Here is a 21,359-nt window from a genome sequence, read left to right on the forward strand (position 1 = left end):
ATCTTACCGTACTGAGTGAGTGATTGAGTGAGTGAGTGAACCTGGCCTATCTTACCATACTGAGTGAGTGAGTGAGTGAGTGAGTGAACCTGGCCTATCTTACCGTACTGAGTGAGTGAGTGAGTGAACCTGGCCTATCTTACCATACTGAGTGAGTGAGTGAACCTGGCCTATCTTACCATACTGAGTGAGTGAGTGAGTGAGTGAGTGAACCTGGCCTATCTTACAATACTGAGTGAGTGAGTGAACCTGGCCTATCTTACCGTACTGAGTGAGTGAGTGAGTGAACCTGGTCTATCTTACCATACTGAGTGAGTGAGTGAGTGAACCTAGCCTATCTTACTGTACTGAGGGAGTGAGTGAGTGAGTGAACCTGGCCACTTTAACACAAGGCTTACTACAGTCGTAGCCCTAAGATCACTTTGGGAACGACACCAAGGTTTCCATTGCACAAATAAACCTTTGCACTACGACTGTCTTAAATCTATGTTAGGGTATGGGAGTTTCAATCACCGTAGCGCTAAGACGGCTTTGTACAACGGCACCCTGGTCAGATGGTCATCATCCAATTCAGTCCATAATCACCAACATAGGGGACACTGAACCCCCCCTTCAGAATGAGGCTGACACTTTCATGAAAAACAAATAGCGATATTAGTATGAAATCTTTATTCATGCAGAACACAACCACTAGTCCACAATCATCCCTTCAAGTAAGCAGTCTTACAAACTTCCGTTGTCATTACAACACGGAACACAAACTCAACTGCAGTTCAGACTGTAGCATCATGAGGTGACAACCATGTTGGATGCAGCATATTATGAAAACATCCTCAAGCTGCATTACATCTCACAATACACATCCACCAAAACCTCATCAACTCCAACTCCTGTGGACTATTGAAAACATCAAGGATTTCATGTCAGCCAGGTTACTTATCATACAGCTTTAAGCCAAACATGAGTTAATAAAATACAAATTATTGGTCAGCAGGTTAGATCAGAAGGCACTTTATCAACTTCTCATTTCTCTTTAACACAAAAATTTACAATTGCACGGACGGTTTAGAAAAATATCTGCCATTATAATCAACAATGAATGTTTTAAAGCCATGGAAATGTGATATTGCTGAGTCTTCCAAAGGCTATCAGACCTGCGACATAGTGCTCACATACATCAAAAACCAACAATAATTTATTTGCAGTTCTGAAGAAACACTGTTTATTCCGATTAAGAAACAGTGAAAACTATGAACAGTAAGGCACTTTATACACTGCAGACAATAAAGTTTTAGTTAACTAGGCCATTTTGCATATCAGATTAATATTGAGGAATGAGGACCTCTGGCACTTGGTTTGTTGCGGTATGAAGAGACAATGGACGACTGGCAGTGACATAAGTGACTTCAGTTTACAGTTACACACAAATGATTGATAGCATTCAACATGCAATAAACAGTTTAGCACCAGCAGCAGGAAAATCAGCAAACAGTTATCAAAACTGAACATAATTCAAACAACTTCCTCTACATGTCTATTCGGTGGGATATGTTTAATCAAATCTAGCAGACTTCATCCATGCCTGTGTGTGCAATTGAGAATTAATCTTATATTAACGTGACATCTGTACATTGAAATCAAGACAACCTCATTCAATCAGTTGATTAAAACAGAAGATCCGTAATCATTTCACAAACCAGTGAATAGGTCATTCAAACTCCATTTGAGATTGGTATTGCTAAATATCAACATAAATACCTTTAAAATACAGTAGGCGATTGTGTTGACTGTGTGGCAATCCCACATGCATAACTCTACTTTCTTATCAAAACCTTCCCATACCAATTGTTTCTGCAGCAACATTTTGTTTTAAATACTAACTACTAACAAATCAAACATCACATTCACAATAAACAAATCAGTTTACAGATTTAAATGATTAGATGCAAACTTAACTTCCGTTTTTAGCACTTCATGTAATGATTTAGAAATGTTCCAAAACATGAAAACAAAATTCATTCAAAGACAAGCAAATGGAATGCTACACTAAGCTTTCTTCTTAAGGAGAGGAGACATTCACGGTAGATTAAACCAACACAACTTTCTCAGACCTTAAGACTTTTAAACCCCTTAAAAGTTTAAGAGGTTATACTTAGAAAGGAGTGCATCCCATGTTCACTAGGACTCAATTCAATACAATTGTCTAATAGTCTGATCAGGTCTTTACAAGCTGTTTCAAACATGCACTGCTATTATTTAGACTAGAAATGGATTTTCTTTAATGTTTTGTGTATGATATAACCATCTACACTTTCAAGCAATTCATTTTAATAGGTTTGACGAGTTTTACATAATAATAAATGCTCAACTTCAACTGAGATTCACTTAACAAAATATAATTGTTATTTCCTTGGCATGCCAGTGAAACATTGCTGAAGATTCAGTCTACACAAAATGTTTGTATTTACACTGTAATAAAAACATATGATACATAACTTGTGACAAGGTCAAAAGTTCAGTAGGTCATATGCTGACCTTGACCTTTATCTAACATACAAGTAACAAGTCATCAGTCTGTAGGATAGGTCACTACATTATGACACATAAAATAGGTCACATACATGAAATAATTGGTATGGACTGAATATTTTTCAAATTTTACAACCATGTTATACTTCTACTAGTCTATTACACAAGTACAAACAACAACAAGTAAATATAGTGAGGATGTAACAAGCAAATTTACAGAAGTTCACACTCGGTGAATGTGAAAAAAGTGTTTGTCGAATTTTTTTAAAATAATGTAATTGAAGGCTTGTGTCAACATGGTCAAGTCTACTTGTGTATTCAGGCAAATACAGGTTGTAAGATTTATTCTTAATTTCTGTACTTTCATAATGCCTAAGAGATATAGTCATGTCAATTCTTTTACTTTTTGCGTCAAATTTCAAGTCCCTCGCACAATGAGGCGAGTCAGTTTTCGCCCATAACTGATCTTTATGAAAGTGATGACACTGACTAGAAACATAACTGAACAAACATCTAAATAATTAAATCTAATCATTTTCAAAGCAAACATGTATTGCCTTTGTGTTGAGTGTAAATAATTAGTATTCTGATTTTAATTCAAATGAAATTCTTAATTGACTTATTTTTATCAATTTCATAGCAGCTGTCAACGTCACAGCATTTATCATTTCAATAAAAATTCCAAAATAACGGCTTGCTTGTTATCCTCGCACAGTTGACGATACATCCATAAAAATATAAATAATAACAAAGCTGGTGGTATAGAGAAGTAATGGACTCATGCGTATCACAGGTGAACTTTGAAAATTAAAACTTTTAAAATTCTTGTTTATGTCTCCAAAATGAACCAGTTGTCTTCAGGTGTGTTTTTCCTTCAGGACAGAAGAATGGCACTACACAATGAGAGGACTATGTATTTACATAAACGCGACAACCAATAAAGACTATCAAGTCACTTCTAGAGTTCTGGCCAAAGCAAATACATAAGGCGGTTATCGTCCTTTGTTCAGATTCAGCCTTCAAATGAATACATTCCCTTCTTTTTGACTTCAATGACACACAAGAACTTTGTACAGCTAATCGCGATAACGTCCACAGATGAATTCCCTGGGAATCGAACTATGCCGACACAATCACAACATCTGTAGATTCAACCTGTTCCTGTCATCTCCGCCATCACAAGGTAACTGACAGACACCCACATAGCACTATCTAGAGAATCAGTGTCCGTGGCTTCAGAGACGTCACATACGACCTAGCTAGTTCCGTCATTTCTAACTGGTCTGTAGTCATACCACAAGCCACTCGTTCAAAGTTAACATCCAGCTGGAAGAAAAAACAAACAATATGAATTAATAAGACTACTTGAAAGAAAGACGCAATGCTAAAACTAATAAACCTTCATATGTGACTAAAATGTGAAACATTTCGTTTTGCCAGACCGATACCAATTTTTATATTTTATGAATGTGAAAATCATTTCCTATTAACCTGGCTTTTCTTCTGTCATTTTAACTTCAGTTACATATAAAGTTCTTGAAATGAAATATAAACTAAAATACAAAGACACAGTTATAAACATAAATGTTTTTTTCATTCGTTTTATTTCATTATTTTGTTTTGCTTTCAACCTTTAGGGCTGATTTCTGAAAGAAGATCAAGTATTAAGTTTGCCTTATTAAAGACTTGAGTTGTTATTTTATGCCCTTAAGCTACAATAGACATGCTGTTCCAAAACTTGTAAACAAACTTTTTTAAGAATCAATTAATCTCAAAGCTTCAGAGTGGAGTTGATACATGGTCAAATGATGATATTGTGGGATTATCAGTAGATTTATATTTACCTTGACCAGAGCTTTACTTGGAATATCGGTGAACTGTATTCTCTTGCTTGACTTCTTAGCTTTCTTTACCTGGAACTACAAATACAAGAAATAAGTTCACAGTCTTCAAAATAGGAAGGCAATAATAATAGTCAAGATATCTATGATCAAGAAGCTATTTGAGAGGAATGTGAATGAGTTGGGGTTAACATCGCTTTTAACAGTATTCCAGTTATATCCCAGAGTGTCAGCTTAATGTGGGGGGAAAGCACGAAGTGATGCAGGTATCAGATGTTTGCCACTTCGGTGAAACCCACGAGCACGGGTATGGTGCTGACAAACCTAGAAACATAATCAGGGCGAACTGGGATTCGAACCCACAATCATAGGTTTCTGGCGTGCCCAAGGGACGCAACTCTGCACAGCAAATCATGGCGCCTTAGACATCTGGGCCACCTGTGCCCCCACTTAAATGAAAAGGTACATACCGAAGATCCAGGAGATTTAGGCAGAGCGAAGACATCAAGAACCTCCTCTGGGAGAGTGTCCTTTATAATGGACGGCGGAGAGAAGAGCAGGCTTGTGTCACCAAGCAAGGATTTGCTCTGAAAGAGTGAGTGAGTGAGTGAGTGAGTGAGTGAGTGAGTGAGTGAGTGAGTGAGTTGGGTTTAATGCTGATTTGAACAGTATTTTAGTTACATCATGGAGTGTCAATTTGATAGGGAGGAAAGTCAGAAGTTTTGTCTTAGATGTTGACCACCCATAAACACGAGTATGATGCAGACAAACTTAGAAACCAGGATTCAAACCCAAAATTATAGGTTCCTGACACGTCTAAGGGACGCAACTCAGCACAGTAAATGCAGTGTTTTAAGACGACTGGGCCAACCATAGCCCCTCTCAGGAAGAAGACAAACAGTAACATACACATTTTCCCCAAATACATGTAAATGTGCCAGTATGTAGCTGATGAAACGATATGAAGAGATTATTTTTGCTATTTTTCATATCTTGTTTGGTATCTTTCTGCGACTCTAATAACTGGGCAAGGCATGAGACACTGGGTTTGAGACACCTGAGGGCGAGACACTGCTGAGAACAACTTACAGGAGTCTCTGGAGACATCAACAGCGACTGTGACACACTGAACTTGTCCCTGTCTGTTGACCACTTCTCCTCCAGTGACTGACGAACACGGTTGTGCTGTATATGCTGTGGATGTGACATCATAGAAATCAAAGTATTTCATGGCATACTGGTTCAACGAATTAGCCTAAAAGTTGGCATAAAAGTTAAATATTTAAAAACAATGTCTATGTTTATAACCTCTAACCTAAAACCTCAAAAGTACGAGAATTTGTACTTTATTCAGAAAGTGTTATCCCAAACATAACATTTGTAAAACCTCATAGGATATAAGGAGTGAGTGAGTGAGTTTGGTTTTACGCCGCTTTTAGCAATATTCCAGCAATATCACGACGGGGGACACCAGAAATGGGCTTCACACATTGTACCCATGTCGGGAATCAAACCCGGGTCTTCAGCATGACGAGCAAACGCTTTAACCACTAGGCTACCCGACTGAAGATAAGATATGATCCAAGCTCCTTCCCAGCGTGTGACACCTTTGTTACACCCTTGATACATCAATACAGTCAGCGTGGAAGCGACCATTACAAAAATCTTGAAATTTGCCTTCTTACCCCAAATGCACTCACATTCCTATGTTTGTTTATGTCTCTGGGAATGTCATAACAGAGAATTTTTAAAAGGTTTAAAACTGACCAGATTTCCCAGTTGAATTTACCTTTTGTTTGTTTTATCAGATTGGTTCGGGATTGCAGACATAAAGAAAATCACCCAAAGTCCCCACCTTACATTCTTACTATACCAATTCCATGACAGTTGAGATAAAAATAGAAATTCAAATTGACAAGGAAAATAATTTAGCTGGGGTAAGATTATTCGGCATCAGGACAGTCATCACTTGTTTGTAAACATAACGGTCAGTCGGTTGCAAGTTCAACTCCAAGCATGGTTGGGGTCATTCATCACAATGGGGAGCTCTGACTGGTGGTAGTATAGAGAGCTCCGCGAGTGGGCTATTGCTTTAAAGTGCTTGGATATGATCTATGCAAGGGCAGTAACTCTTCCTACCTCTTTGTTTGGCTTCCTCTTTGAGTGTCTGGAGTGGGTCAATGGAGTCATCCCAGCTGACAAGTCCCCTTCGTAACCAGTATCACATTCTGCTTTCAGGATCTCCCCCAGGTCCACCAACTGACCCGGGCTCTGGACAGAAAGTACAAATATAATGACATACATGACATAGGTACACCTTGTGAAAAATAACTGGACAAAACTGATGCTGAAAATAGTCTGTGATTTTACCAACTAGAACAAAGTCTGAGTCTAGGAATTTTGTTCAATCTTGTAAGCCAAGCTAGTAATAATACATAAATTTGGGCATTGGAGCAGCCTAGTGACGAAGGCATCCCTCGTCATGCCAAAGAGATGAGGTGAAATATGATTTAACATCACGCTCAAGATTATTGCACTTATATAGCAACGTGCGTGCACATGTGGCTGCTTGCACTAATCCTAACTAATGCCAATCATAAAGTGCTAACCCACTGAGATACCATGCCACAGTTTAATATGAACACCCCAGTCAGACACAGTATAACTGACTCCGAGCCGACCAGTCCTTGTTTTAGCCCCTTAATGCCAATCACTTTCTATGATGAAATAATACCCAATTTAATGAAAAATAACCAACCCATTGTCTGTGTGCTCCAGCTTTCTTCTCTATCTCCGCCAGAGCGTTCTTGAAGGGTGTAGGCGTCCGGGGAGTGGCATCAAGAAGAGACGGATTCAGATGTGGCGTGTTCAGTTTAGAGCTGAAACACAGGAGTCACCAATGAAAACATAAATTCAGTGATAGACATGGGCTCTAGTCTGAGACTGGTGAACATCTAGAGGGATTAGTTTATTGACAGATTCCACCTCTCATATCCCTTGCATTTGCTTCAAACAAAATGGCGATGCCCAGTCAAGACAATCTGATTGATAATCAAGATCTATATAGTAAAAAACGGGTCTTACTTCATGAAAAGCATCAAATCACATGAGCACATTGACTAAAAACATGAAAAGATTTGGAAAATATCTGTTGACGCTAAGTTGCAAAGTTGCAAATTCTGCAATCGACTGAAATCTGCAGGACAGTTTACAAACTGGATGTTGATTTCATTTTGCGATTTTGATTGGATTATGCAGACTCGTTAGTCCAGCTAAAACGTAACTCAGGAATTCCAGCCTAATTCGGCAAGCGTGGAAACTGGACTTTTATCGTCAGTTATCTCCCTTGCCTCGAGAAGATGTGAGCTGTGGACTAGTTCGATATGACCACAGGTGTCTACATCTCAAATTGCACATAAATCTAACAGTACAGTGGATGGAAAGGATACCATTATACTGCATGTTCCTAGATACTATATAGCCAATAATCAATGTGCATTCAACACATTCAAAATACAGGTTCAGTGACGACGTTGATTCTCACTGATTCCATCACTGTTTCCGAAAGAATCCAAGTCATACATCGCTACTGAGTCAAGAAAACAAAGACTAACGATTCTGATTGAAATTCTTACAAAAAGTAAATTGGTTATTACGAACCGATTTTCAAACACATTTTGAACAGCCACTGTAACAAGGATGTGCACTGGGATTGACAAAAAACATTTCCTTCATATTTCTAAAATGTTTTAAATTATTCTTTGAATGAAAAAAACATGCTGGTGCATTGTAAAAAGATATCACTGCGGAGTGACCAAGCATAGATAGCCAACCTAAAAAGTCAATCCAGTGATTGATATTGTGAGCAACAACCAAGTCACCAAGCAAACAACCCAATCCATTTGGTGGTCTCTCAAGACCAGTCTAGGTTGCTGGGGACCTATTCTAAGCTGGAATCCAACAGGGTTAGACTTGTTTGGTATGGAACTTTGACGATACCTCTATCACTAATCTTAACTTGTATATAAGCAGAGTTGACTATGAAGTTGGACTCACTTGTCAGCATCCTTCATCACAGGCGTCCTCAGTGTATCTATACCAGAGGTACAACTCCGACTCTGATGGCCAACAGGGGTGGACGTCAATTTGCCATTGCCATATGGGATTTCAGGACTGTTCAAAAACTGCAACAAAAATTTGAAAATCAGAATATATTCTTTATCTGATACTTAGCCTACATTACATCATGCACAGTGCTGCTTGCTGGTCAAGAGTATGCATGGAAAGAAGACTTCAGAAGATTGTATTCTTGATATAACATATTAAAGCTGTTGAACCAGTAGTTGGAGTTACCTCCCATGCCCCTGTGTGATCATTGTTGTTTACGTTTGTTTATGTTTGTTTGTTGTTAAACGCCGCACACAGCAATATTCCAGCTATATGACAGGGGCTGTAAATAATTGAGTCTGGACTAGACAATCTTGTGATTGATATCATGAGCATCAATCCACGCAATCGGGAAACGATGACATGCATCAACCAAGTCAGCGAGCCTGACCACCTGATCCAGTTAGTCGCCTTTTATGACAAGCATGGGTTGCTGAAGACCTAGTCTACCCCAGATCTTGACGGGTTTGTTGTTTACACAATGTAATGCAGGCTAAGTTAAAAATACAGACTGTAGCAGTCATCAAGAAGACTGGATCATCTTCATGCTAGGCTCCATGTTATGGTATTCAAGTAATAACTTTTGAGGTCAATGCAAATATTGGCAAATAAAGTAAATAGAGAAGTTGACATCCATACTATTTTATAGTGGCTTATGTTCATTTCAAGAAGGCTCATCAATGACTTTGCCACAATAGCTGGAAGATTGCTGATAATTACTCACTCATTAAGGACTAGTGTTATGCTCTGAGCTACTTATATAATAAAGGTACCACTTGTCAAGGGCAGTTTTGATCGTAACACACCTGTGAGGGAGAGAACGGCAGATTTTTTATTGGTGTGCCTGTCGGTGTCTCTGGCTCTGATTTGATGCCGCTCAGGCCGAAGGGTTCCTCATTCTCATTGGTGTCATGGTCATCATCCGCAACAAGAAATGTTGGCATCACTTGACTGTATCCCTTGTCGCTAGCATAGCTGTCACGGGGACGAATGTTGCGCTGGAAACAAACATCAGCCAATCATAACATTGATAAACACAGAAAGGCCACGACAATCCATGCGATTGAATATACTTGCAAAGGCTCGGAATATACAAAATTAAAACACACAGTACAGCTGAAAAAATGAAAAGGCAAAAATTACAAATACTAAAATAATTTAAAAAATAATCCCAAATCATCAAATGAAACCTGATCTGCATAGCAAGTTTCATCTTGAAATATTCAACGGTTTGGGAGTTCTGCTCCAAAAACGAGCACTACCCTCATTTTCAGTATAAGTGCACTACACTGACTTCATGAAAAAAACAAATTAGAAAAATCAAAATCACAAATGATCAAAAGGAACTGTCTAGCAAGATTCAAAAAGAAATATTAAATGTTTTATGAGTTCTGCTGCGGAAACGGAAAACAGACAGCAGTCTGATGGACATGCTGATCGATTTGCCGAAACTAACCTGTTTCCTGCGCTTACTCTTGCGCAAGATGGCTGGAGGTGTTGTGAGCTTGTGAGCTACAGGGGAGGTAATCGGTATCAGACCACCAGGGCTCTTCAGCTTGCCTAGAGAGTGGCCATCAAACCTCAAACCTGAGGACAAAACATGTAACAACGGTAACATTATTACTTCTGAAACAGTAGATTATCTGTAGTGGATTATAAGACTTCATATCTGCATGCAAGGCTAGAAACTGGGTTAACTTAGAAATACGAGGCTGAGAATACATCACTCAAAAGAAAGTTCTTTGGCTCAAAACTCAACCACAAACTCATACCAGTCCACGTAAATCTTTTTCATGACAGTAACCCCAGTTTGGAAGTCCATAAATTTAAAGTAAAATCTGAAAATGAATGTGGAATACAAGTTTCTTCTAGAAGACTTGAATTTATTTTTGAAGTACATCTTTCAAAACCAACAACTAATTCTCGTGAATATCCATTTGGGGAGCAGACAGAAAAAACAGAGAAAATCCTAGGCAGAAGCAGGCAGAGTTGGCATCAGCCCAATCATGACCGTTGGAATTGAGCAGTGCGTCAAACACCAGGAATTAAGTATGACAAAGATGCTTCCATTCAAAGTATACCTCGTCCCAGGCCTGTTTGACCCTCACACGTACCTGTTGACCCTTTCTTCTGCAGGCTTGTGAACTTGATGGGAGTCACTCCTGTATGGGATTCAAGGCCACTGATGAGGTCCAAAGAAGACAGACCTCCAAATGTATTAACTTCCATCATGGCATCTGCCATATTGGCAAAGTTTCTATAAAGAGAGAAAAATAGAATCTTAGAAAGTGAGGGTTACAATGGATACTGTAAAAACATTATTCAAATAAATCACTAAGTGAGTACACGAACAGCCTTAAAAGGTCACTCCAGACAACTAAATTGTGCTTAAGACAACTACAAATTCAGTGATTGTAGTCCTCAATGGCTAGTAACAGCAACTCTATACCAATCAAGGGAGGTAACTCTGCAGTAACATTCAAGGGTTTGAGAGAGAGAGAGAGAGAGAGAGAGAGAGAGAGAGAGAGAGAGAGAGAGAGAGAGAGAGAGAGAGAGAGAGGGATGGAGGGAGGGATAGATAGACATACATACACACACACACTTCTACTCATTTTACTGTAATGGTAGTGATCCTTATAGTGTTGTGAAGCAAGGCTGAATTATGCGTAGGTGGGGTGATTAATAGCCTTGACCACTATTTTTCTTTCAGTGAAGTCACGGAGGTTGTTGGAACCTTTGGTTTGCTTCAAATACTTTCAGACTTTGGAGGTTGTCTGATAGCAATACCCATCTTATACATGTGATATATAGTGTACATGGTGGAAGCATGACTTACTTGAGAGGAGTAGCAATATTGTCTGAGGGTTGCAGCGAGATCACCTGCAAGTTCTGACTGGATGCAGAAGGTGCAGTATTGTGCACCCAACCTTGACCTCCAGTCACAGACGACACATAACCTGCAGGCAAATTAAGAAACTTAAACATAGTCAGCGTTACTCAACCCCTCACCAACCCCTAACCCACTGCTGTGGTCACCAGACCCATCACTAATCCATAACCCACTGCTGGGGTCACCCAACCCCTCAGTAACCCCTAAACCTCTGTTGGGGTCACACAATCCCTCAGTAACCCCTAACCCTGCTGGGGTCACCAAACCCATCACTAATCCCTAACCCTGCTGGGGTCATCCAACCCCTCATTAACCCCTAACCCTCTATCAACCCCTCACTAACCCCTAACCCACTGCTGGGGTCACTCAACCCATCACTAACCCCTAACCCTCTATCAACCCCTCACTAACCCCTAACCCACTGCTGGGGTCACCCAACCCATCACTAACCCCTAACCCACTGCTGGGGTCACCCAACCCATCACTAACCCCTAACCCACTGCTGGGGTCACCCAACCCATCACTAACCCCTAACCCTCTATCAACCCCTCACTAACCCCTAACCCACTGCTGGGGTCACCCAACCCATCACTAACCCCTAACCCTCCATCAACCCCTCACTAACCCCTAACCCACTGCTGGGGTCACCCAACCCATCACTATCCCCTAACCCACTGCTGGGGTCACCCAACCCATCACTAACCCCTAACCCTCCATCAACCCCTCACTAACCCCTAACCCACTGCTGGGGTCAGCCAACCCCTCAGTAACCCCTAACCCTCTGTTGTGGTCACCCAACCCCTCAGTAACCCCTAACCCTCTGTTGTGGTCACCCAACCCCTCAGTAACCCCTAACCCTCTGTTGTGGTCACCCAACCCCTCAGTAACCCCTAACACACTACCTCAACAAGTGATGGTGCTACATGCATTGATCAGCTATGCTTACCTCCATTCAAGGGAACATTTTTCCGGCCAACCTGCAAATAGAAAAGATTGAGTACTTCCACAGCATGTTGCTGCCTTTTCAACACAGTAGTGCATGCTGAAGTTATCCCCAAAGGTAGATTAAACCTTGTGTTACATAACTGGAGAATGTTTAGACATGTTCTACCACTGATCAAACAGATATGATCAAACAAATGACAGTACAGAAACATAACTGATGTTCCATTTAGATTTTGTTTGTTTGTTGTTTAACACCACACTCAGCAATATTCCAGCTACATGACGACAGTCTGTAAATAATCGAGTAGGACCAGGCAATCCAGTGATTGACGTCATGAGCATCGATCCACGCAATTGGGATACGATGACATGCATCAACCAAGTAAGCGAGCCTGACCACCCGATCCTGTTAGTCACCTCTCAAGACAAGCATAGTTGCCTTTTACGGCAAGCATGGGTTGCTGAAGACCTATTCTACGCCAGGTCTTCACAGGTATTTAGAAAGGAGCAAGGTTACCATATATGGTTACCATGAATACAGACCAAGAACACAATTCCACCTTCAATGTACAGTGGTGCTAGCTATGAATATTCATATCAAGAATCTGCATTCTCAGACCAATCATTCAGAGCTCCAGATAAGCTGCGTATCTGCGTAAAATACGCATCAGAAATGCAGACATACACAGTAAAATAAAATCCAAGGGTATCAAAAACGCAACGAACATTACAGATACGCTACCAAAGTAAAACTTGTGCGTATCATCAAAATATTGTGAAGTAAACATGCGTATTTAATTAGCAAATCAACAACTTATTTTGAAATTATAAACGGACATTCCGTCAACCTTGCCAAACTCCACGATGACAGTTACATCATGATCATTTGCCCATGTTTGCCATCACACTTTCTTGGGGAAGTATCGTGGTATCGTCCTATAAAGCTCTCGAACCCACACGACACCAGTTTGCAGGGACTACCGGTAGATGAATAGTGTTTTTAAATATTTAACTTAAATACCCACATGTGTAAAAACTAGTGGGTAACAGAAATTTGAATACCCAAATAGAATTACTGATACCCAATGATTTTAAAATGCATGGGTAAAATACCCACAACACCAAAACCTTATCTGGAGCTCTGATCATTAATCCATTGTAACGTTTTATTACTTTTAATCACCAACAGAGGTTTGAAATCGGTTCATATGTAAACAACTTTAGGCTAACATGAGGAAATATTTGCATCAAATGGAACCACCATCCACATCCTTATCAAAGAAGTAATTGCTTTACCATGATGTTTATACAAATTACAATACAAAGGAAATTTTACCAAGATTTTTCAATGTTTTAAACATTTTGTTAATCAGACATGACAGTGGATCAATTGTTTAGACTGTCAAGATGGAACCGTTGATGGATCATTCCATCAAAGACTCAAAAACTAATGTGTATCATCTTGCTTCCTTTGATCCAGAGTCAACACTTACGTCATTAGGGAAAAGCTGGACAGGAGTAATTCCTTGAAGGTTGTTGGAGGTACTTGGGGTGTAGGGGTGTGTGAAAATCTGAACCGGACTACTTATCCGTCTTGCTTCTTCGTGTTCATACTTTCTCTTCATCGTAGAATTCCAGTGGTTTTTTATTGCATTATCAGTCCTGAAAAACAAAAGAGTTATTTGTGTCATGCTTCACACTAGTGGCAAGTGCTACTTCTTTGGAGATGAATGCAGAATGCAAATGTGAAGATATTTACCGTCCAGGAAGATATTTAGCTATCTCTGCCCAGCGGTTGCCAAGTTTACGATGAAGTTGGTAAATAAGTCGGTCTTCTTCTTCTGTCCACGCAGTTTTCTTGATGTCAGGGTTGAGATGGTTGTGCCACCTGCCGGGAGAGAAACCAAATGATGTCACCATGATTCCTCACAGACTAAAATACTTCAGCTGAGGTCACCCATCATACATTCATACCCTAATCTCATTTTATACAGTTGTTTCTTCATTGGAGGACTCATAAGGTGAACTTTCATTTCAGCTGATAAGCACAAAGGGGTATTCATTCCTGGTACCATGATCAAATTGTTCATACCAGCACATCAAATTTCTGCATCTCGAAAATGAAGTTAATAATGAAGTTCCGAATGTAAATGATTTAGTCTGCATCTTTATATGTCATCTACAACCTTCCACAAGCTCAAAAGCCAATTTGGGAATGGCATGTATGCAGTTGTCCCATGAATACAGTCAACATGCCTAGGTTACCTTTCACGACACTGTTTTCCAGTTCTGCCTTTGAGATGCTTAGAAATTAGTGTCCAACGTTTAGGTCCATACTCTCCAACCAGCTGAATAACCTTGTCATCCTCCTGTGAACACAAGGCAAGCCAGGTCAACACAAAGCATTCAATACCTGTTACACAACATGGCTTCCAACCCGTGAAGATTCAAGGTAGAATGGGTCTTCAGCAACTCAAGCTTGCCGTAAAAAGCGACTATGCTTGTCGTAAGAGAAGACTAACGGGATTGGGTGGTCAGGCTCACTGACTTGGTTGATGCATGTTATCCTATCCCAAATCAGACTCGATTATTTACAGACCACCGGCATATAGCTGAAATATTGATGAGTACGGCGTTAAACAACAAACAAATAAACATGGCTTCCACTCATATGGAGGATTTTACAGGGACTTCCAATTACACATGGAGCTCTCACAAAGTGAACAAACTCCCAAACCTATCTGTGGACAACATCAGCGTTTGGTTTTTTCATCTTTGTGCCAAGATGCTTAAAAAATTAAATATTTATTATTTATACTATTTCTACGCTACTAGACAAAATGATAATCATTTGATGAAGAGAGACCATATCCATAATAGCTGCTAAATCTATAGTCTGTCTTACAGACCCTGATACAAATATATCAACTACAGCCCATGCAAGTCTATAATGTTTGGCAAGTCTAGATTACTGCAGTATCATCACTGGGCTCCCTTTTTATTATATTTTTTATTAAGATAACTGAACAACTATTTTTTCTGTACGATATGTTCATTTCAGAGACTAAATGTTAGTCTACTAAATCTATAGCAACACATCATTGAAAATTACATAAAATGTCTCCACATGAGAACAACAAAGAATTAAGAGAATTCGCACTTATACTACTCAACCTTTGCTAAGCACCACATGTGACTAAATATGACTTGGTCCTTAGTAAATGTTGAGTAGCATAGATTTAGACAGGCAAGACGGGTTAACTAAAAAAATAGACATATATTAGACAAGACCGAAGCCTTGAAGACTTCATGAATCTATTTACCATGGTCCCTGCAACCTGAAATTATGCACATAACGAAGTTGGCTTTAGTGATGACCTCACTCTAGAGATGTTAATAAAGCAAACAGCAATCCCTCAGCTGTGGTAATTAACACTGCTATTCAAGTAACGAAGTGCTTATTGAGATCAATCAGACCTGTGTCAGCTGCCAGTGTCAGTCGGAGAACAATGGATAGGAACATTATTGTTTGAGCTACAAAAAGAAAGAAACCTAATTTGTTTACTGTGGTCTCAGGTCATAAATATATCAAAAGTAACTTTGGACTGGCTGTGTAACATTTTTTTTTAGTTTTGAAAGATGCGCTACCTGAGCATCAAAATTTCATATTTAATTTCCATTAACAAATATGTATGATTTTATCATGTTCATGTTGCATATTTGTATTGATGACCAGTTGAACAAAAGCAAATAATTCCAAACAAAGTGAGCATCGCTGGCAAATTGGGAAAACGGTTTTGTTCAAACTTGAAACTATTTTCACGTTCATATTTCCTTAACTTCAGACATGGGAGTTTAACAATGCATGAAATGCAAGAATGTTAAAGTAAGCATTAAAGCTGTTTTCTCTTAGTGGTCCTCGTAATGACATGGATGACATATTGCCGATGTGTCATTAAATTCCAACTCATTCACTCACTCTTATTGGTCCTGTTATCAATGAAATCCAAGTCAGCTCTACAAAGTCATAACATTAGTAACAGCTAAAATAACATGAATTGGGAAATTATTAAATCAAATTTGGTCATTTTTCATGAACATTTGCTGTAGACTTGGGGTCGACTATCAGTCTGACAGGAGGCGAGACACACTTCTGTGATTGGATGAATAGTTAGATCTAAGATGGGATGTTGTTGTTATTGTTTTTATCACCAAAGACAAGTTAAAGACAAAGAAAGTGATTCATTTCCCAACAGCTAAGTACAGAAGCAATAAAATCTTTTGGGCCATAGAAACCATAGTCCCATAGGTTTATGAAAACCAGGGGTAGACTTAACTGGCCCTTTTTCAAACTAACTTGCCTACAACTAAATGATGGAGGCCGCAAAGCAGCCGAAACCCAAGGTCACATAGCAACTGAGTTGCCCAGAAGGACTCCCAAAATTTTAGAACTAACCACGGGTGAACGGGCCAGCAGTTAAATCGACCCCTGGAAACACATTTAAAGTTTGTCTATGAACATTGATGAACAGAATAGAACTGAACATCTAATACAACTTCCACAAATATGAGTCAGTCTTTGAATGATAGTAACCAATTTAGTCCCAAACCATAAGTGTTGCAGTTACAAATCACATCTTACCTCCTTTGTCCAAGGTCCTTTGATGAGATCAGGGTTGAGTACCTTATACCATCGATACTGACACTGGATGTCTGTGCGATCAGTGAAATACTCCGATATAGCTTTCCAATCACTGATGCCTCGCACTTCCACAAGTTTACGTAGCTTTTCGTCCTTAAAAACATCAATTGTTTCATTAAATAAAAAAGTCTTCATAAAAATATTTGGCAATAGACTAATCATGCTAATGTACACAGTAACATGACTGTGATCCTGACAGGGTTTGGTCATAACCATATAAAAATGCTTAGTTTCTAGTAAATAATACTATTATATTATGCGTTACCATGGTTACATGGCCAAGAACAGCTCCGAATAAATGTACAAATGTATTGGTCCATCCGTCACTTCTATTGCAGTATTTATACTTAGGATTCCAAACTAAGTGCCCCTGGCAAGCAAATTGGGAAATGATTTCTGATTTTCCTGATTTCAGAAGTATTATCATGATCATAACCTTGCGTTCAATGTCATTATGAAAACATAACACCCTTCCTCTTTATCATATTCATTGATCCTGATATCACTGAAAATATTACCTTGACCAAGCCATCACATTAGTAATAACTACAACAAGGGTTGGAATAGGATATTTTTCATTCCACTTAGGGAATTTTTGCTGACATTTGCTGCAGACTACGGGCCAAATATTTACTCCAAGCAGGTCTAGATATGTCTTTGTACCAGGTTTGTCAAGATGGTCAAGGTAGTTCTCCATCCCTGGCAGTTAGTATTGGTCATAAATGTCATTGTTAGGAAGATAATTAATATAGAAGACATTACAAGTCCAACTACTTGTTTTAATCATCATATAAATTTTTCTTAAACTTTTCCGTTGTTGAATGAAAAGCATAAACATAAAAAAAAACTTAAGTGGTGAAATTTAATTTTTAGCATGTTTATGAATGGTTGACATTCAAACAAACAAGATACCTACAGGGTCAAATAGCATCTTTCATGACATCAGTTACAATCATTACATCAGTACAAAGTAACCTATCATTTGTCCCGGTGCAGTCATATAGCTGGAATAGTGCGGCTTTAAACAAAAAACAAAAAACTTGTCCAGTTGTCATTGATTAGAAAGTTTTGCATTAATATATCGACTTAATAGTGTCATGATATATTTATAAATATCAACTAAAATATTCTATATTTGTATAGATATTAAATTTAAGAAATTCAGATCTCGCCCTGCAAAACCTTGACAAATATAAACGTTCCTCAGGCAATGACTTATTAATTTAAAATCAATGTTTATGCATTTGTATTGATAGTCGACATTAAACATGTGTCAGTACATCGGTATTGTGATATGCCATGACCTCATGAATCACTCTACAATTAGATTTAGGTGGAACTTCTTTAATTGTAACCATGGAATGACCACGGTAATACAATGGATGTACTCACCTCTTCTTTAGTCCACCTGCCTTTATTAATGGCTTTCTTCCACCTCACATGAGGTAGATCGTAGTCATGGTCGAGTGGCTCTGCATCATCTGTGTCCTCGTCACTGCTCAGGGACTGTCGGCTGTTCGACCTGGAAATTAGGAACATCATGAACATAGAAATCTTGATTTTAATTCAGTTATGAGGCAAGAAATAGCTCCTACATGTGGCTGTTGTGCACATGGCCTCCAATACAAAGACATCTGATATGGTATTTTGATTGGGAAGTTATCACAGTTGGCATGTCAAATTGACATAAAAATATGAAGGGTTGTAATAATTTTTTATGCATGAAGATGGATCAAGTCCAAAGGGACTCATCTTTTTTCAAGCTAGTGTATACAGGCAAACATTTGGTGAATAATTAAAATCTTGATTCTAAACATTACAATACTAATATAAACATACAAAACTTAACACAAACAGACCAGTTCAAGAGCATTTCTGGCTACAAAATCTGAAAATTGTACCTCTAAGGCCATGAAGGCTGATCAAGGAATTATGGTACATATATCATTGTGATTAGAAACAGATGTGTCACGATCCATATGGTATCAGAATCATAAAGAAAGCTTACTTCAGCAGTCCTACATGCACAACTAATTTAGGAAATCCCTTTCTAAACAAAAAATTATTTGGGCCCAGTCTTCATTAGATACAGCATTTTAATCAATAATAAGCACAGAAAATATCCCTTCAATAGATAAGGCAAAGTAAAACTAAGAACCATTCTACCAATCTACACAAAGATGAAGGGTTAGTTTCCATCCAACATGATTAGCTCCTAACATGTTATTGAACATCAACAATAATTTGGACCACAAGGCAATAGAAAATGATGAAGTTATTGTCAATAAACAAACCACGGCCTCCTGTTGAAATATTGTGCATAATTCAACATGGTCCATGAAATCGTGGCCGTAAATTCAATAAGTACACATGGATATCGTCTTAGGATACTTCAAATATGATCCTGAACTATATGACGTCATCATTACGTCAAAATATTTATTCTAAAACAATACATTAGAATGTTTACACGTGCCGAATGTTACACGTAGCAAACATGCATTGTGACGTTTCAAGGTTACGTCAGGACTTCAAAGAGATTGCCGCCACAATGACAGGTACAAGAAAGTCAATTTCGTCAACATGAAACTGCAAAATACCAATATATACAGTTACCACAATCAAGCTGTTGATGCATGTGGCAGTAATAATGTTCAAAGGAGGGGAAGGTATGGCCAAGAAATGAAAACAAAGAGGCAACACCCCGCAGAGCAGGTCGTGCAATGTGTACCCGGTCCACGCACCTGGCATGGTCGAGGCCAAGGTCAGCTTGGCTTATAACATGCATACAACACAACCAAGCCCTCGTTTTAAAAACCTTTCATTTGAGACATGGACGATGTATTCTTCGCCGGTGGTAGTCCATGTTATCCTAGAAATGCACTGACAACACTCCACTTGCAACAAAATTTGAGAAACTGACCCACATCGTTCGCCGCAAGAAGGACACACAAACCTTTCAAACTGCGCTTCAGACATTCCGATCGTCAATTTTCAGCTTCACTGGACCTTCCATAACCTTGCAGTAGCAATCGAACTTAATAATTACTTTTCAATATGTGAGCTGACAAAAAAAATCTAGTAAAACACGACAACAAATTTCCATACGAAAATGGCGGACTGTTGTCGAATTTGCGCGCTCCAGTTAATGAGATGCAGAAACTCCGCAGCCGATTGGTCAAATAAATAAAGCATCATATTTATTTTTAGAAATACGGGAAATACGGAAGTAAATTTTGCCGATATCCAGTGGTTCTTTGTTTTGAAACCAAGAACTTAGAGTGAATGTAGGATGCCAGGAAGATCAAATTCAACACAACTAGCTATAATAATTAAGAAAACACGGTATCATAGGCTGAATGCGATGTAGTGTCACTCTCTGCTCTTTGAGATATATATATGTTATAGAGATCTACAAGTTTTATGTTATGAACACAAGAAAATACGTTGCCTTGATTATGAAAAAATATCATCTTTTGGATCCCTTTCCCCAAAATATAAGCAATATTATACACTAAGCGCGCGTTAATCAAGTTTAAGTAGTGAGTGATTAAGGTTTTACGCCGCTTTTACCAATAGTCCAGTAATATCACGACGGGGAACACAGAATTCTTGACTCATTTTACCCATATTTGGAATCGAACATTGTCCTTCGGTGTGACGAGCCAACACGTTAACAACAAGGCTACACCACCGCCATCGTTGTTCACAAGTGTATGTAATCGTGATCCCCATTTCACCTCACCACAAATAGGCGGACCATCCACCCCTTTTGAAAACAAAATGTACATGTAGTATGTTATAGGAGGTAAAATTATCTGAGACAGGATTTCGATATTTTGGATCCTTCCCTTTAAAAAATGCTGGATCCTTCCCTTTAAAAAATGCTGGATCCTTCCCTTTAAAAAATGCTGGATCCTTCCCTTTAAAAAATGCTGGATCCGTCCTTGCCTGACTTAAACATCTGCGCACATACACACACTTTCGTATTCCATACTTATTTCTACTATACACTCATGATATATTAGTGATGTGGTCAGCATTCAATCCTGTTTTGTAGATTGTCAATGTCTCACATCTTCGCACTGTCGTCATGGTCCGTGTGTTCTGCTTCTGCGTCTCCGCTTCCAAGCACTGTCTGTGTGGCCAGTCTCTCTACACTGACCTCAATGACAGAATGGCCTCCTGTTCGCGACTTGCTCGGGTACTCCTCCTGGCCCGGGGCTTGTTTTCACGGACATACAGCAGCTGCACTGACAATAGCCTCGCCTCCCTGTGCGACACC

At 39.0% G+C, this 21,359-nt stretch overlaps 1 protein-coding gene across 1 annotated transcript; it reads right to left on the reverse strand.

Moving 5' to 3' along the window:
• Positions 1 to 693: 693 nt before the first annotated feature.
• Positions 694 to 20,197, reverse strand: LOC139462389 (myb-related protein A-like). The gene is made up of 18 exons (XM_071244070.1): positions 20,031 to 20,197; positions 18,467 to 18,596; positions 17,015 to 17,167; positions 14,638 to 14,741; positions 14,132 to 14,260; positions 13,866 to 14,034; positions 12,374 to 12,404; positions 11,374 to 11,494; positions 10,652 to 10,794; positions 9,994 to 10,124; positions 9,344 to 9,535; positions 8,427 to 8,554; positions 7,129 to 7,249; positions 6,510 to 6,641; positions 5,460 to 5,564; positions 4,841 to 4,957; positions 4,374 to 4,448; positions 694 to 3,855 (listed from the first exon to the last, which is right to left on the reverse strand). Exons 1-18 carry the CDS (start codon positions 20,051 to 20,053, stop codon positions 3,742 to 3,744), a joined length of 2,118 nt encoding a protein of 705 aa, XP_071100171.1. The 5' UTR covers positions 20,054 to 20,197; the 3' UTR covers positions 694 to 3,741.
• Between the last annotated feature and the right edge of the window lie 1,162 nt (positions 20,198 to 21,359).

This window comes from Haliotis cracherodii, unplaced genomic scaffold (genome assembly GCF_022045235.1).
Source record: "Haliotis cracherodii isolate W230 unplaced genomic scaffold, xgHalCrac1.p SCAF_15, whole genome shotgun sequence".
Lineage (NCBI taxonomy): Eukaryota > Metazoa > Mollusca > Gastropoda > Lepetellida > Haliotidae > Haliotis > Haliotis cracherodii.

Coding starts and splice junctions, on each gene's coding strand:
- LOC139462389 (XM_071244070.1), bottom strand. CDS start 20,053: ATGTCTGAAGCGCAGTTTGAAAG. Junction 10,795..11,373: donor AATATTGCTACTCCTCTCAA/GTAAGTCATGCT, acceptor CTCTCTTTATAG/AAACTTTGCCAATATGGCAG. Junction 3,856..4,373: donor CAAGTAAAGCTCTGGTCAAG/GTAAATATAAAT, acceptor TTTTTCTTCCAG/CTGGATGTTAACTTTGAACG.